Genomic DNA, 15,123 nt, shown 5'->3' with positions numbered 1-15,123 from the left:
GTCACCTTGGTTAAGACACACACTGACACGGTGGTGTGTTGATGTGACTCAGTGTGGTGTGTTGATGTGACTCAGTGTGGTGTGGTGATGTGACTCAGTGTGGTGTGTTGATGTGACTCAGTGTGGTGTGTTGATGTGACTCAGTGTGGTGTGTTGTTAGTCTGTAATAACTGGAAAGGTGGTACATGGATACAGACACCTGTTAATCTGTGCATTTGTCTCTGTTTTTGTGGTCGGTCCAGTCCACCATGTCTGGATTGAGTTGTGCTTGTTGGGAACAGGGTTCGCGGGGGATTTGATTTGGGTTCGTACCCTGTAATCATTGGGCCTCTCAGTGTGTGTGTGTGTGATCTAATGAGGTCCTTCAGTGGTCCAGGCCATTACAGTCTCTCAGGGTTATGACAACCACAGGCTGAAGCGGCCTTAACACAGACCCAATCAACACTGAGATTAACATGCAGATGGGGTCCTGCGCGGCCTTAACACAGACCCAATCAACACTGAGATTAGCATGCAGATGGGGCCCTGCGCGGCCTTAACACAGACCCAATCAACACTGAGATTAACATGCAGATGGGGCCCTGCGCGGCCTTAACACAGACCCAATCAACACTGAGATTAACATGCAGATGGGGCCCTGCACATGTGTGTGTCAGAGGAAGAGGTCATCGTCTTTTTGATTCATGGCTCGTTAACCTTTAGTTACACAGTTTTTGGCATATGACATAGGCATACAATATAATAATAATAATAGCCAGCAGCATACCACCCTGTCCACAGGGCAACATTTGATGACAAAGTTTCCGAGTCAGGGGAGCAGAAGCTCGCAAGTTCCTGTACGTTTCGCACCATGTGTTGTTGGTCATTAAGCAGATCCGACCACCTTTGTTCTTAGCCAGAGAGATTCTGCTTCCTATCCACTCAGAAATCGGTAAAACCCGCCGGTTGTATATAAATCCCTCTGGATGTCGGAGGAAAGTCTCAGAAAAACAAGAGTATGTTACAGGATCTGATGTCCCTCCGGAAGGAGATCCTCGCCCTGAGCTCGTCAAGTTTGTTCATTAATGATTGAACACTGGCAGGGTGGAATGCGTGATTAAACTAACTTAATCATGTAACTGTAATTAACTAGGAAGTCGGGGCACCATGGAAAATATTCAGATTACATCATTTTATAATTTTCCTAATATAACTTTCAGTTATTTTAATATCTGATCAATTAGTCCTCCAATTAATGAATTATTCTTTAGTCTCATTCCAAACGTTGTAAATTGTTGGTTATCTGCACGAACCCAGTCTTCACTATGAATCATACATCAATTGTTTTAAATAATTTATTTACTAACTAAATAATCCCAGAAATGCAGAAACAAACAAACAGTAGATAGTTACAAGGAAATGATAACTGAGTTTCCCTAGTGGGATAAACCGGTATCTCAGTCGACCCTTTTTGGTGGACAAAAAGGGTCGACTGAGATAAAAGACACGACAGAGTTGATAATTATAACAATTGAAATGCTAATCCTTTACACATGAACGCTCACTCATTCGGGAATAATTGCAATCAATATATTTATTTACACTCAGTGTGTCATCGGGATCTCTGTTGGAGAGTTTGTTTCTGTTGGAGAGTTTGTCCGCTCTCTCTCTCTCTCTCTCTGCCATGGTTAGAATGGATAGTTCAGAGTAACATTCAGCAATGTTGTTATAGAATAGATGATTCGGCGGTTGTCGGCCCTCTCGTAATTGAGAGAAACATGGTCTGAAGATAAATTCCCAAGGTGGGGGTTACATTCGGAAGAGCAGAAAGGGGCTGTCCCATGACGCCAGATCAATGTCTGTGCTCATGGGGCGGGCCTATGATTTAGTTAAACTAAATTAATGAGTTTCCTTTATTAAACAGTAGTAAATCACATTGCATAATTTCACAAATAGTTTAATCTTTACTCATTCATTTTATACAACAATTAGATGCAAGCCTCACAACTGAGACTCTTGTATAAACAGGGTTATGGTAATGTGGCTGTATTGTCTCTCATGAGTTTCACAAAATTGTACCAAACGGACCAGTTCGTAGCTGACTACTTCACCGACCTTTTATACATTCTCCAGAACATGAATATTGTTCAGTTCTCAAGTTCTGTGAGGTGGAAGAAATTCCTTTGTTCTCTCTATGAAAACTCACTCTCTCTCTATACTGTCTGGCCATGAGGAAGAATCTCCTCCAGGAATTTATGACCTGCCTAACAGCAGCCTGGGTGTAGGAGAGAGAGAGAGAGGGGGATGGTGCTCGCTGAACCCAAAGAGGGCAAAGTCATGACACCCCACTAGGAGTCACACCCCACTAGGAGTCACATCCCACTAGGAGTCACACCACACTAGGAGTCACACGGTCACTTACCTTACCTGCTGCTCCCCCTAGGGACACCCCCCCTCCCCCCTGAATGGTCACCTACCTTACCTGCTGCTCCCCCTAGGGACACCCCCCCCCCTGAATGGTCACCTACCTTACCTGCTGCTCCCCCTACATTGAACATATTTACCATGTGGCTTAGTCGGTAGAGCATGGCACTCCCAATGCCAGGGTTGTGGGTTCAATTCCCACGGGGGATCAGTACCAATGAAAACGTATGCAGTCACTACTGTAGTGACTTCTGAAAAGAGAGTCTGTTAAATGACTCACTACTGTGGTGTCTCTGGATCAGAGAGTCTGTTAAATGACTCACTACTGTAGTGTCTCTGGATTAGAGAGTCTGCTAAATGACTCACTACTGTAGTGACTCTGGATTAGAGAGTCTGTTAGATGACTCACTACTGTGGTGTCTCTGGATCAGAGAGTCTGTTAAATGACTCACTCCTGTAAGTCTCTGGATAAGAGAGTCTGTTAAATGACTCACTACTGTAAGTCTCTCTGGATAAGAGAGTCTGTTAAATGACTCACTACTGTAGTGTCTCTGGATAAGAGAGTCTGCTAAATGACTCACTACTGTAAGTCTCTCTGGATAAGAGAGTCTGTTAAATGACTCACTACTGTTAAGTGTCTCTGGATAAGAGAGTCTGTTAAATGACTCACTACTATAAGTCTCTCTGGATAAGAGAGTCTGCTAAATGACTCACTACTGTTAAGTCTCTCTGGATAAGAGAGTCTGCTAAATGACTCACTACTGTAGTGTCTCTGGATAAGAGAGTCTGCTAAATGACTCACTACTGTTAAGTCTCTCTGGATAAGAGTCTGCTAAATGACTCACTACTGTAGTGTCTCTGGATAAGAGAGTCGGTTAAATGACTCACTACTGTTAAGTCTCTCTGGATAAGAGTTTGCTAAATGACTCACCACTGTTAAGTGTCTCTGGATAAGAGAGTCTGCTAAATGACTCACATGTAAAGGTAAACATCTGACATGTTGCTTATTGGTTGTGTCTTGTGTCTGTCTTTTTTCAGCTGGACCTGAGAAGACTGAGCAGGCCGAACCCTCGACCTCCCAGACCACACCTAAAGAAGAGGAGAAACCAGGCCCGTCAGAGACTCAGACGGTAGAGAGAGGGGAGAGAGGAGAGAGAGAGGAGAGAGGGGAGAGAGGAGAAACCAGATCTGTCAGACTCAGACGGGAGAGAGAGGAGAGAGGGGAGAGAGGAAAGGGAGAGAAGAAACCAGATCCGTCAGAGACACAGAGAGGGGAGAGGAGACCGAGAGGAGAGAGAGAGTGGAGAGAGGGTGGAGAGGAGAAACCAGGCCCGTCAGAGACTCAGACGGAGGAGAGAGGAGAGAGGGGAGATAGGAGAAACCAGACCCGTCAGAGACACAGACATTAGAAAGAGGAGAGAGAGTGGAGAGAGGAGAGGGAGAGAAGACACCAGATCCGTCAGAGACACAGAGAGGGGAGAGGAGACCGAGAGGAGAGAGAGAGGAGAGAGGAGAGAGAGTGGAGAGAGGGTGGAGAGAGATAGGAGAGTTAATTCATAACACTACTCTACCCCTACGACCCTTCTCTCTCACCCTCTCTCCCTCTTCACTAGGACCAGGGGCCAGCGGGCGCAGGGGGGTCCGACGGCTCAGACAGCGGTGAGGAGGACGAGAGTGAAGAAGAGAGCGAGGATGAGGAAGACGAGGATGATGAAGACGAAGAGGACGAAGAGGAAAATAAAGAGGAAGAAGAGGAAGAGGGTGAAGAGAACGAGGAACCTCTGTCGTTAGAATGGCCAGACACCAGACGTAAACAGGCCACATATCTTTTTCTCCTACCGATAGTGTTTCCTCTGTGGCTCACTGTGCCCGACGTACGCAACCCGGTAAATATCATCTATATTTCTGTCTTTATCATCTCTGTCTTTATCATCTCTGTCTTTATCATCTCTGTCTTTATCATCTCTGTCTTTACATTCACGCCATTTTGTGTACTGTGTTTGTGTCCTGCAAAGTGGCCAAAATGTAGAACACAAAATATCTTTCTAATGTCATGCTGATATGAGCTTCCTGTGAGTTCTTCCTCAGGCTTCCAGAAAATACTTCGCCATGACGTTTATTGGTTCCATCACGTGGATCGCTGTGTTCTCCTATCTAATGGTCTGGTGGGCACATCAGGTATCACTCTGGTTGGGTTTTTAGATCACACGACTTCCATCTTGTTTAGAAACTATTAGTCCAGTGCTTCTTTGACTCAGGCCAGGATTTAATCAGATCAGCGATAACCTGAGGTAACAGACAGACCCGAGGTAACAGACAGACCCGAGGTAACAGACAGACCCGAGGTAACAGACAGACCCGAGGTAACAGACAGACCCGAGGTAACAGACAGACCCGAGGTAACAGACAGACCCGAGGTAACCCGCAGGTAGCCTAGTGGTTAGAGAGTGAACCAGTAACCAGCAGGTAGTCTAGTGGTTAGAGTGTTAGACTAGTAACCAGCAGGTAGTCTAGTGGTTAGAGCGTTGGACTAGTAACCAGCAGGTATCCTAGTGGTTAGAGTGTTGGACTAGTAACCAGCAGGTAGCCTAGTGGTTAGAGAGTTGGGCCAGTAACCAGCAGGTAGCCTAGTGGTTAGAGTGTTGGGCCAGTAACCAGCAGGTAGCCTAGTGGTTAGAGTGTTGGGCCAGTAACCAGCAGGTAGCCTAGTGGTTAGAGCGTTGGGTCAGTAACCAGCAGGTAGCCTAGTATTTAGAGGTTGGACTAGTAACCAGCAGGTAACCTAGTGGTTAGAGTGTTGGACTAGTAACCAGCAGGTAGCCTAGTGGTTAGAGTGTTGGACTAGTAACCAGCAGGTAGCCTAGTGGTTAGAGTGTTGGACTAGTAACCAGCAGGTAGCCTAGTGGTTAGAGTGTTGGACTAGTAACCAGCAGGTAGTCTAGTGGTTAGAGCGTTGGGAAGGTAACCAGCAGGTAGCCTAGTGGTTAGAGAGTTGGGCCAGTAACCAGCAGGTAGTCTAGTGGTTAGAGTGTTGGACTAGTAACCAGCAGGTAGTCTAGTGGTTAGAGCGTTGGACTAGTAACCAGCAGGTATCCTAGTGGTTAGAGTGTTGGACTAGTAACCAGCAGGTAGCCTAGTGGTTAGAGAGTTGGGCCAGTAACCAGCAGGTAGTCTAGTGGTTAGAGTGTTGGACTAGTAGCCAGCAGGTAGCCTAGTGGTTAGAGTTTTGGGTCAGTAACCAGCAGGTAGCCTAGTGGTTAGAGGGTGGACCAGTAACCGAAAGGTTGTTAGATCGAATCCCCAAGCTAACAAGGTAAAAAAAAATTTCGTTAAACCACTGTTCCCCTGAACAAGGCAGTTAAACCACTGTTCCCCTGAACAGGCAGTTAAACCACTGTTCCCCTGAACAGCCAGTTAACCCACTGTTCCCCTGAACAAGGCAGTTAACCCACTGTTCCCCTGAACAAGGCAGTTAACCCACTGTTCCCCTGAACAAGGCAGTTAACCCACTGTTCCCCTGAACAAGGCAGTTAACCCACTGTTCCCCTGAACAAGGCAGTTAAACCACTGTTCCCCTGAACAGGCAGTTAAACCACTGTTCCCCTGAACAGCCAGTTAACCCACTGTTCCCCTGAACAAGGCAGTTAACCCACTGTTCCCCTGAACAAGGCAGTTAACCCACTGTTCCCCTGAACAAGGCAGTTAACCCACTGTTCCCCTGAACAAGGCAGTTAACCCACTGTTCCCCTGAACAAGGCAGTTAACCCACTGTTCCCCTGAACAAGGCAGTTAAACCCACTGTTCCCCTGAACAAGGCAGTTAAACCCACTGTTCCCCTGAACAAGGCAGTTAAACCACTGTTCCCCTGAACAAGGCAGTTAAACCACTGTTCCCCGGGAGGCCGTCATTGTAAATAGGAATGTATTCTTAACTGACTTGTCTAGTTAAATCACGCATTTTAGTGTTTGAGTTTAACACAGCTGCTAACGATGGGTCTAACGAACGAAAGGTCTAATGAACGATAGGTCTAACGAACGATAGGTCTAACGAACGATAGGTCTAACGATGGGTCTAACGATGGGTCTAATGATAGGTCTAACAATAGGTCTAACGACGGGTCTAACGATAGGTCTAACGATCAGTCTACTGATAGGGTTTAACGATGGGTCTAAGGATAGGTCTAAGGATAGGTCTAACGATAGGGTCTAACGATAGGGTCTAACGACGGGTCTAACGATAGGGTCTAACGATAGGGTTTAACGATGGGTCTAATGATAGGTCTAACGATAGGGTCTAACGATAGGTCTAGCGATCAGTCTACCGATAGGGTTTAACGACGGGTCTAACGATAGGTCTAAAGATGGGTCCAACGATAGGTCTAACGATGGGTCTAACGATAGGTCTAACGATCAGTCTACCGATAGGGTTTAACGATAGGGCTTAAGATGGGTCTAACGATGGGTCTAACGATGGGGTCTAACGATGGGGTCTAACGATGGGGTCTAACAATAGGGTCTAACGATCAAGTCTAACGATGGGTCTAACGATGGGTTCTAACAATAGGGTCTAACGATAGGGTCTAACGATCGAGTCTAACGATGGGGCTAACGATTGGGTCCAACGATAGGGTCTAACGATAGGGTCTAACGATAGGGTCTAACGATAGGGCTAATGATAGAGTCTAACGATAGGGGATAACGATAGGGGCTAATGATGGGTCTAACGAAGGGTCTAACGATAGGGATAATGAAAGATCTAATGATAGGTCTAATGATAGGGATACCGATAGGGTCTAACATAGGGTCTAACGATAAGGATAACGACAGGGATAATGATACAACAATAGAGATAACGACAGGGTCTAACAATAGGTCTAAGGATAAGGATAATGCTAGGTCTCACGATAAGGACAATGATATGTCTAACGACAGGGATACCGATAGAGATAATGGCATGGATAATGATAGGTCTAACGACAAGGATAATGATAGGGATAATGATAGGGCCAATGATAGGGATACCGATAGGGATAATGCTAGGGATACTGATAGAGATATTGATAGGGATAACGTCGGGAGCCTCGTGGGGTTTTGACAACTCCAACGCAGTAACACTTCTGACCCCACCCACTATAAACAAAAGCAATGATGAGCTACGGTTATCGTGGGTTATCGTGGGTTATCGTGTGTAATTGTGGGTTATCGTGTGTGATCGTGGGTTATCGTGTGTAATCGTGGGTTATCGTGTGTGATCGTGAGTTATCGTGGGTAATTGTGGGTTATCGTGGGTTAACGCTGATCTGGTTGAATCCTGGCCTCCGTCTACACTCGGGATGAATAACGGATGTGCTACGTATTTGTCAAAAATTACATTTTGATATATGTATCGACTGATTACTAGTGCCCTAGGTGGGGACACTGATTGGTTGACTGACTGACTGTTGGCTCCCTAGGTGGGGACACTGATTGGTTGACTGACTGACTGTTGGCGCCCTAGGTGGGGACACTGATTGGTTGACTGACTGACTGTTGTCTCCCTAGGTGGGGACACTGATTGGTTGACTGACTGACTGTTGGCTCCCTAGGTGGGGACACTGATTGGTTGACTGACTGACTGTTGTCTCCCTAGGTGGGGACACTGATTGGTTGACTGACTGACTGTTGGCTCCCTAGGTGGGGACACTGATTGGTTGACTGACTGACTGTTGGCTCCCTAGGTGGGGACACTGATTGGTTGACTGACTGACTGTTGTCTCCCTAGGTGGGGACACTGATTGGTTGACTGACTGACTGTTGTCTCCCTAGGTGGGGACACTGATTGGTTGACTGACTGACTGTTGGCTCCCTAGGTGGGGACACTGATTGGTTGACTGACTGACTGTTGGCTCCCTAGGTGGGGACACTGATTGGTTGACTGACTGACTGTTGTCTCCCTAGGTGGGGACACTGATTGGTTGACTGACTGACTGTTGGCTCCCTAGGTGGGGACACTGATTGGTTGACTGACTGACTGTTGTCTCCCTAGGTGGGGACACTGATTGGTTGACTGACTGACTGTTGTCTCCCTAGGTGGGGACACTGATTGGTTGACTGACTGACTGTTGTCTCCCTAGGTGGGGACACTGATTGGTTGACTGACTGACTGTTGGCTCCCTAGGTGGGGACACTGATTGGTTGACTGACTGACTGTTGTCTCCCTAGGTGGGGACACTGATTGGTTGACTGACTGACTGTTGGCGCCCTAGGTGGGTGAGACTGATTGATTGACTGACTGACTGTTGTCTCCCTAGGTGGGGACACTGATTGGTTGACTGACTGACTGTTGGCTCCCTAGGTGGGGACACTGATTGGTTGACTGACTGACTGTTGTCTCCCTAGGTGGGGACACTGATTGGTTGACTGACTGACTGTTGTCTCCCTAGGTGGGGACACTGATTGGTTGACTGACTGACTGTTGTCTCCCTAGGTGGGGACACTGATTGGTTGACTGACTGACTGTTGGCGCCCTAGGTGGGTGAGACTGATTGATTGACTGACTGACTGTTGTCTCCCTAGGTGGGGACACTGATTGGTTGACTGACTGACTGTTGGCTCCCTAGGTGGGGACACTGATTGGTTGACTGACTGACTGTTGTCTCCCTAGGTGGGGACACTGATTGGTTGACTGACTGACTGTTGGCGCCCTAGGTGGGTGAGACTGATTGATTGACTGACTGACTGTTGTCTCCCTAGGTGGGGACACTGATTGGTTGACTGACTGACTGTTGGCTCCCTAGGTGGGGACACTGATTGGTTGACTGACTGACTGTTGTCTCCCTAGGTGGGGACACTGATTGGTTGACTGACTGACTGTTGGCTCCCTAGGTGGGTGAGACTGATTGGTTGACTGACTGACTGTTGTCTCCCTAGGTGGGTGAGACTGATTGGTTGACTGACTGACTGTTGTCTCCCTAGGTGGGTGAGACTGATTGGTTGACTGACTGACTGTTGGCTCCCTAGGTGGGTGAGACTGATTGGTTGACTGACTGACTGTTGGCTCCCTAGGTGGGGACACTGATTGGTTGACTGACTGACTGACTGTTGGCTCCCTAGGTGGGTGAGACTGATTGATTGACTGACTGACTGTTGTCTCCCTAGGTGGGTGAGACTGATTGGTTGACTGACTGACTGTTGTCTCCCTAGGTGGGTGAGACTGATTGGTTGACTGACTGACTGTTGGCTCCCTAGGTGGGTGAGACTGATTGGTTGACTGACTGACTGTTGGCTCCCTAGGTGGGTGAGACTGATTGATTGACTGACTGACTGTTGTCTCCCTAGGTGGGTGAGACTGATTGGTTGACTGACTGACTGTTGGCTCCCTAGGTGGGTGAGACTGATTGGTTGACTGACTGACTGTTGGCTCCCTAGGTGGGTGATACTGATTGGTTGACTGACTGACTGTTGGCTCCCTAGGTGGGTGTGACTGATTGGTTGACTGACTGACTGTTGGCTCCCTAGGTGGGTGAGACTGATTGGTTGACTGACTGACTGTTGCCTCCCTAGGTGGGTGAGACTGATTGATTGACTGACTGACTGACTGTTGTCTCCCTAGGTGGGTGAGACCATAGGCATCTCAGAGGAGATCATGGGCCTGACCATCCTGGCAGCGGGCACCTCCATCCCTGACCTCATCACTAGTGTCATCGTGGCCCGGAAAGGACTGGGAGACATGGCTGTGTCCAGCTCAGTGGGATCCAACATCTTTGATATCACTATGGGGTTAGTATAGACCACTATAACTACAGAGATATCACTATGGGGTTAGTATAGACCACTATAACTACAGCGATATCACTATGGGGTTAGTATAGACCACTATAACTACAGAGATATCACTATGGGGTTAGTATAGACCACTATAACTACAGAGATATCACTATGGGGTTAGTATAGACCACTATAACTACAGCGATATCACTATGGGGTTAGTATAGACCACTATAACTACAGAGATACCACTATGGGGTTAGTATAGACCACTATAACTACAGCGATATCACAATGGGGTTAGTATAGACCACTATAACTACAGAGATATCACAATGGGGTTAGTATAGACCACTATAACTACAGAGATATCACTATGGGGTTAGTATAGACCACTATAACTACAGAGATATCACAATGGGGTTAGTATAGACCACTATAACTACAGAGATATCACTATGGGGTTAGTATAGACCACTATAACTACAGCGATATCACAATGGGGTTAGTATAGACCACTATAACTACAGAGATATCACTATGGGGTTAGTATAGACCACTATAACTACAGCGATATCACTATGGGGTTAGTATAGACCACTATAACTACAGAGATATCACTATGGGGTTAGTATAGACCACTATAACTACAGAGATATCACTATGGGGTTAGTATAGACCACTGTAACTACAGAGATATCACTATGAACTGTGTACCGTTGTCTGTAGTAAACGATCAAGACAATTTGTGTTACTACTCTCAAAAGTGATTGTCTCTCCCCCTCTCTGCCTCCACCCTTCCTCTCTCTCTGTCTCTCCCTCTCTACATCCCTCTGCCTCCACCCTTCCTCTCTCTGCCTCTACCCTTCCTCTCTCTCTCTCTCCCTCTGCCTCCACCCTTCCTCTCTCTCTGTCTCTCCCTCTCTACATCCCTCTGCCTCCACCCTCTCTCTGCCTCTACCCTTCCTCTCTCTCTCTCTCCCTCTGCCTCCACCCTTCCTCTCTCTCTGTCTCTCCCTCTCTACATCCCTCTGTCTCTATCCTTCCTTTCTCTCTGTCTCTCCCTCTGCCTCCACCCTTCCTCTCTGTCTCTTTCTACATCCCTCTGCATCTACCCTTCCTCTCTCTCTCTCTCCCTCTGCCTCCACCCTTCCTCTCTCTCTGTCTCTCCCTCTCTACATCCCTCTGCCTCTACCCTTCCTTTCTCTCTGTCTCTCCCTCTACCTCCACCCTTCCTCTCTGTCTCTCTCTACATCCCTCTGCCTCTACCCTTCCTCTCTCTCTGTCTCTCCCTCCACCCTTCCTCTCTCTGTCTCTCCCTCTGCCTCCACCCTTCCTCTCTCTCTGTCTCTCCCTCTCTACATCCCTCTGCCTCCACCCTTCCTTTCTCTGTCTCCACCCTTCCTCTCTCTGTCTCTTTCTACATCCCTCTGCCTCTACCCTTCCTTTCTCTCTGTCTCTCCCTCTACCTCCACCCTTCCTCTCTCTGTCTCTCTCTACATCCCTCTGCCTCCACCCTTCCTTTCTCTCTGTCTCCACCCTTCCTCTCTCTGTCTCTCTCTACATCCCTCTGCCTCCACCCTTCCTCTCTCTGTCTCTCTCTACATCCCTCTGCCTCCACCCTTCCTCTCTCTGTCTCTCCCTCTGCCTCCACCCTTCCTCTCTCTGTCTCTCTCTACATCCCTCTGCCTCCACCCTTCCTCTCTTGTCTGTCCCCCCCCCCCCCCCCCCCCCTCAACATTACTCCAGCCTGCCTGTCCCATGGTTAATCTTCTCGGCGATGCAAGGCGGTGTACCGGTGGCGGTGAACTCCAACGGTCTGTTCTGTGCCATCGTGCTCCTCTTCGTCATGCTCCTCTTCGTCATCGTCAGCATCGCAGCGTGTCGGTGGAAGATGAGCCGCGTTCTGGGCCTCACCATGTTCATGCTTTACTTCGTGTTCCTGGTGCTCAGCGTGATGCTGGAAGACCGTATTATTATCTGCCCGGTCTCCATCTGAGGTCAGAGGTCAGACACACCCACTGGGGAGCCAGGCCCACCCACTGGGGAGCCAGGCCCACCCACTGAGGAGCCAGGCCCACTCACTTGGAACCCTGTCCACCCACTGGGCAGCCAGGCCCACCCACTTGGAACCCAGTCCACCCACTTGGAACCCAGTCCACCCACTGGGGAGCCAGGCCCACTCACTTGGAACCCTGTCCACCCACTGGGGAGCCAGGCCCACCCACTGGGCAGCCAGGCCCACCCACTTGGAACCCAGTCCACCCACTTGGAACCCAGTCCACCCACTGGGCAGCCAGGCCCACCCACTTGGAACCCAGTCCACCCACTTGGAACCCAGTCCACCCACTGAGGAGCCAGGCCCACTCACTTGGAACCCTGTCCACCCACTGGGCAGCCAGGCCCACCCACTTGGAACCCAGTCCACCCTCTGGGGAGCCAGGCCCACCCACTTGGAACCCTGTCCACCCACTGGGGAGCCAGGCCCACCCACTTGGAACCCAGTCCACCCACTGGGGAGCCAGGCCCACCCACTTGGAACCCTGTCCACCCACTGGGGAGCCAGGCCCACCCACTTGGAACCCTGTCCACCCACTGGGGAGCCAGGCCCACCCACTTGGAACCCAGCCCACCCACTTGGAACCCAGCCCACCCACTGGGGAGCCAGGCCCACCCACTTGGAACCCAGCCCACCCACTTGGAACCCAGCCCACCCACTGGGGAGCCAGGCCCACCCACTTGGAACCCAGTCCACCCACTGGAGAGCCAGGCCCACCCACTTGGAACCCAGTCCACCCGCTGGGGAGCCAGGCCCACCCACTTGGAACCCTGTCCACCCACTGGGGAGCCAGGCCCACCCACTTGGAACCCTGTCCACCCACTGGGGAGCCAGGCCCACCCACTTGGAACCCAGTCCACCCACTGGGGAGCCAGGCCCACCCACTTGGAACCCAGTCCACCCACTGGGGAGCCAGGCCCACCCACTTGGAACCCTGTCCACCCACTGGGCAGCCAGGCCCACCCACTTGGAACCCTGTCCACCCACTGGGGAGCCAGGCCCACCCACTTGGAACCCTGTCCACCCACTGGGCAGCCAGGCCCACCCACTTGGAACCCTGTCCACCCACTGGGCAGCCAGGCCCACCCACTTGGAACCCAGTCCACCCACTGAGGAGCCAGGCCCACCCACTTGGAACCCTGTCCATCCACTGGGCAGCCAGGCCCACCCACTTGGAACCCTGTCCACCCACTGGGGAGCCAGGCCCACCCACTTGGAACCCAGTCCACCCACTGGGGAGCCAGGCCCACCCACTTGGAACCCAGTCCACCCACTGGGGAGCCAGGCCCACCCACTTGGAACCCAGTACACCCACTGGGGAGCCAGGCCCACCCACTTGGAACCCTGTCCACCCACTGGGCAGCCAGGCCCACCCACTTGGAACCCTGTCCACCCACTGGGGAGCCAGGCCCACCCACTTGGAACCCTGTCCACCCACTGGGCAGCCAGGCCCACCCACTTGGAACCCTGTCCACCCACTGGGCAGCCAGGCCCACCCACTTGGAACCCAGTCCACCCACTGAGGAGCCAGGCCCACCCACTTGGAACCCAGTCCACCCACTGGGCAGCCAGGCCCACCCACTTGGAACCCTGTCCACCCACTGGGCAGCCAGGCCCACCCACTTGGAACCCAGTCCACCCACTGGGGAGCCAGGCCCACCCACTTGGAACCCTGTCCACCCACTGAGGAGCCAGGCCCACCCACTTGGAACCCAGTCCACCCAACCATTATGTTAGCTTCAGGAACATCTTCTTTAAAAAAAAACTAAAGATGAAACTGAATATGTTGTACTGTACAGAGCATTATGGGTATTGTAGTACATCATACTACAATGAGGAGGGAGGGGGGAAAAAAAGAGGCGTGTCAGGAAGTCATTTAAATAATAACCGCCAAACTGTATCGTTGTCGGTCACTAACATTCACGGTACAGAGGGGTTAGAGGTCTCCTAGTGTTGCTGTTCACAGAGGGGATGGTGTTGTCTGTGTTGAGCCAGGTGTTGTTGAATCAGTGGACGCCTTCATGGTTGGACTATGGCTGGTCTCCTTCACCAGAACTGATGTGCAGCAGTAGAGGTTGTCTGTCCACAACATCCTGAAGAGAGACTCAGTAATCGTAGACGTTGTCCAGCCACACCACACACACACACACATCCATTTTAGTGTTCATCCCGTGTATAAACGTCAATACAGTCATTTCTTTTAAGAGTTAAAAAACAAAAACCCCGGTTTATCAGGTGCAGAGAGGTACAGCAGCTTTGGAGTTCTTCATGTGAATGATTCAGTGATTCAGTGTCTAGAATAGTAATAGAAATGTAGTTCAGTTACACGACCCCCATATGTAACCATTATGTCATTAACTGTCAGCATTGTAGTGTGTCATGTGTTACGTATGTATGCAATACACTTGTGTGGGTCAGAAGGATGCAAAGAGAATGTATTGATGTATAGTAAACTATCCATATGTTGTGCTTACAATCCATGCTGCAATTAAATCCTTTTTTTAAAATCATATTCAAAAGTGTTGATTGGTTAATTATGTTGTGTGAAAACAAATGTTCTGAGGTCATTTGAAATTGAAATTCAAGCCAGGAATTTATAATTTATAGGAGGGGGGGTGTAGAGAGAGGAGGGGGGGATAGAGAGAGGGAGGGGGGGGTGTAAGAGAGGAGGGGGGATAGAGAGAGGAGGGGGGGATAGAGAGAGGAGGGGGGGGGTGTAGAGAGAGGAGGGGGGGATAGAGAGAGGAGGGGGGGTGTAGAGGGGGGGGTGTAGAGAGAGGAGGTGGGGTAGAGAGAGGAGGGGGGGATAGAGAGAGGAGGGGGGGATAGAGAGAGGAGGGGGGGTGGTAGAGAGAGGAGGGGGGATAGAGAGAGGAGGGGGGGATAAGAGGAGGGAGGGGGGATAGGAGAGAGGAG

General features: G+C 50.0%; 1 protein-coding gene across 4 annotated transcripts in view; it reads left to right on the top strand.

Annotated features, from left to right (window-relative positions):
* LOC116352999 (sodium/potassium/calcium exchanger 1-like) overlaps window positions 1-14,719 on the top strand; it is a 38,741-nt gene extending 24,022 nt beyond the window's left edge. For 3 of the 4 annotated variants that reach the window (XM_031812779.1, XM_031812778.1, XM_031812776.1), the window contains 5 exons: window positions 3,442-3,533; window positions 4,017-4,289; window positions 4,492-4,581; window positions 9,994-10,160; window positions 11,898-12,647. In XM_031812779.1, coding sequence (XP_031668639.1) covers window positions 3,442-3,533; window positions 4,017-4,289; window positions 4,492-4,581; window positions 9,994-10,160; window positions 11,898-12,147 — 872 coding nt within the window. In that variant the 3' untranslated portion in view covers window positions 12,148-12,647. Of the gene's footprint in view, window positions 1-3,441; window positions 3,534-4,016; window positions 4,290-4,491; window positions 4,582-9,993; window positions 10,161-11,897 lie in introns of all 4 variants that reach the window. The other variant, XM_031812777.1, reaches the window with a different exon arrangement.
* The last annotated feature ends 404 nt before the right edge of the window (window positions 14,720-15,123 follow it).

Source organism: Oncorhynchus kisutch, unplaced genomic scaffold, assembly GCF_002021735.2.
Source record: "Oncorhynchus kisutch isolate 150728-3 unplaced genomic scaffold, Okis_V2 Okis03b-Okis08b_hom, whole genome shotgun sequence".
Classification (NCBI taxonomy): Eukaryota; Metazoa; Chordata; class Actinopteri; order Salmoniformes; family Salmonidae; genus Oncorhynchus; species Oncorhynchus kisutch.
Note: the sequence above shows the minus strand (reverse complement) of the source record. Positions and strands in the feature narration are given on the sequence as shown.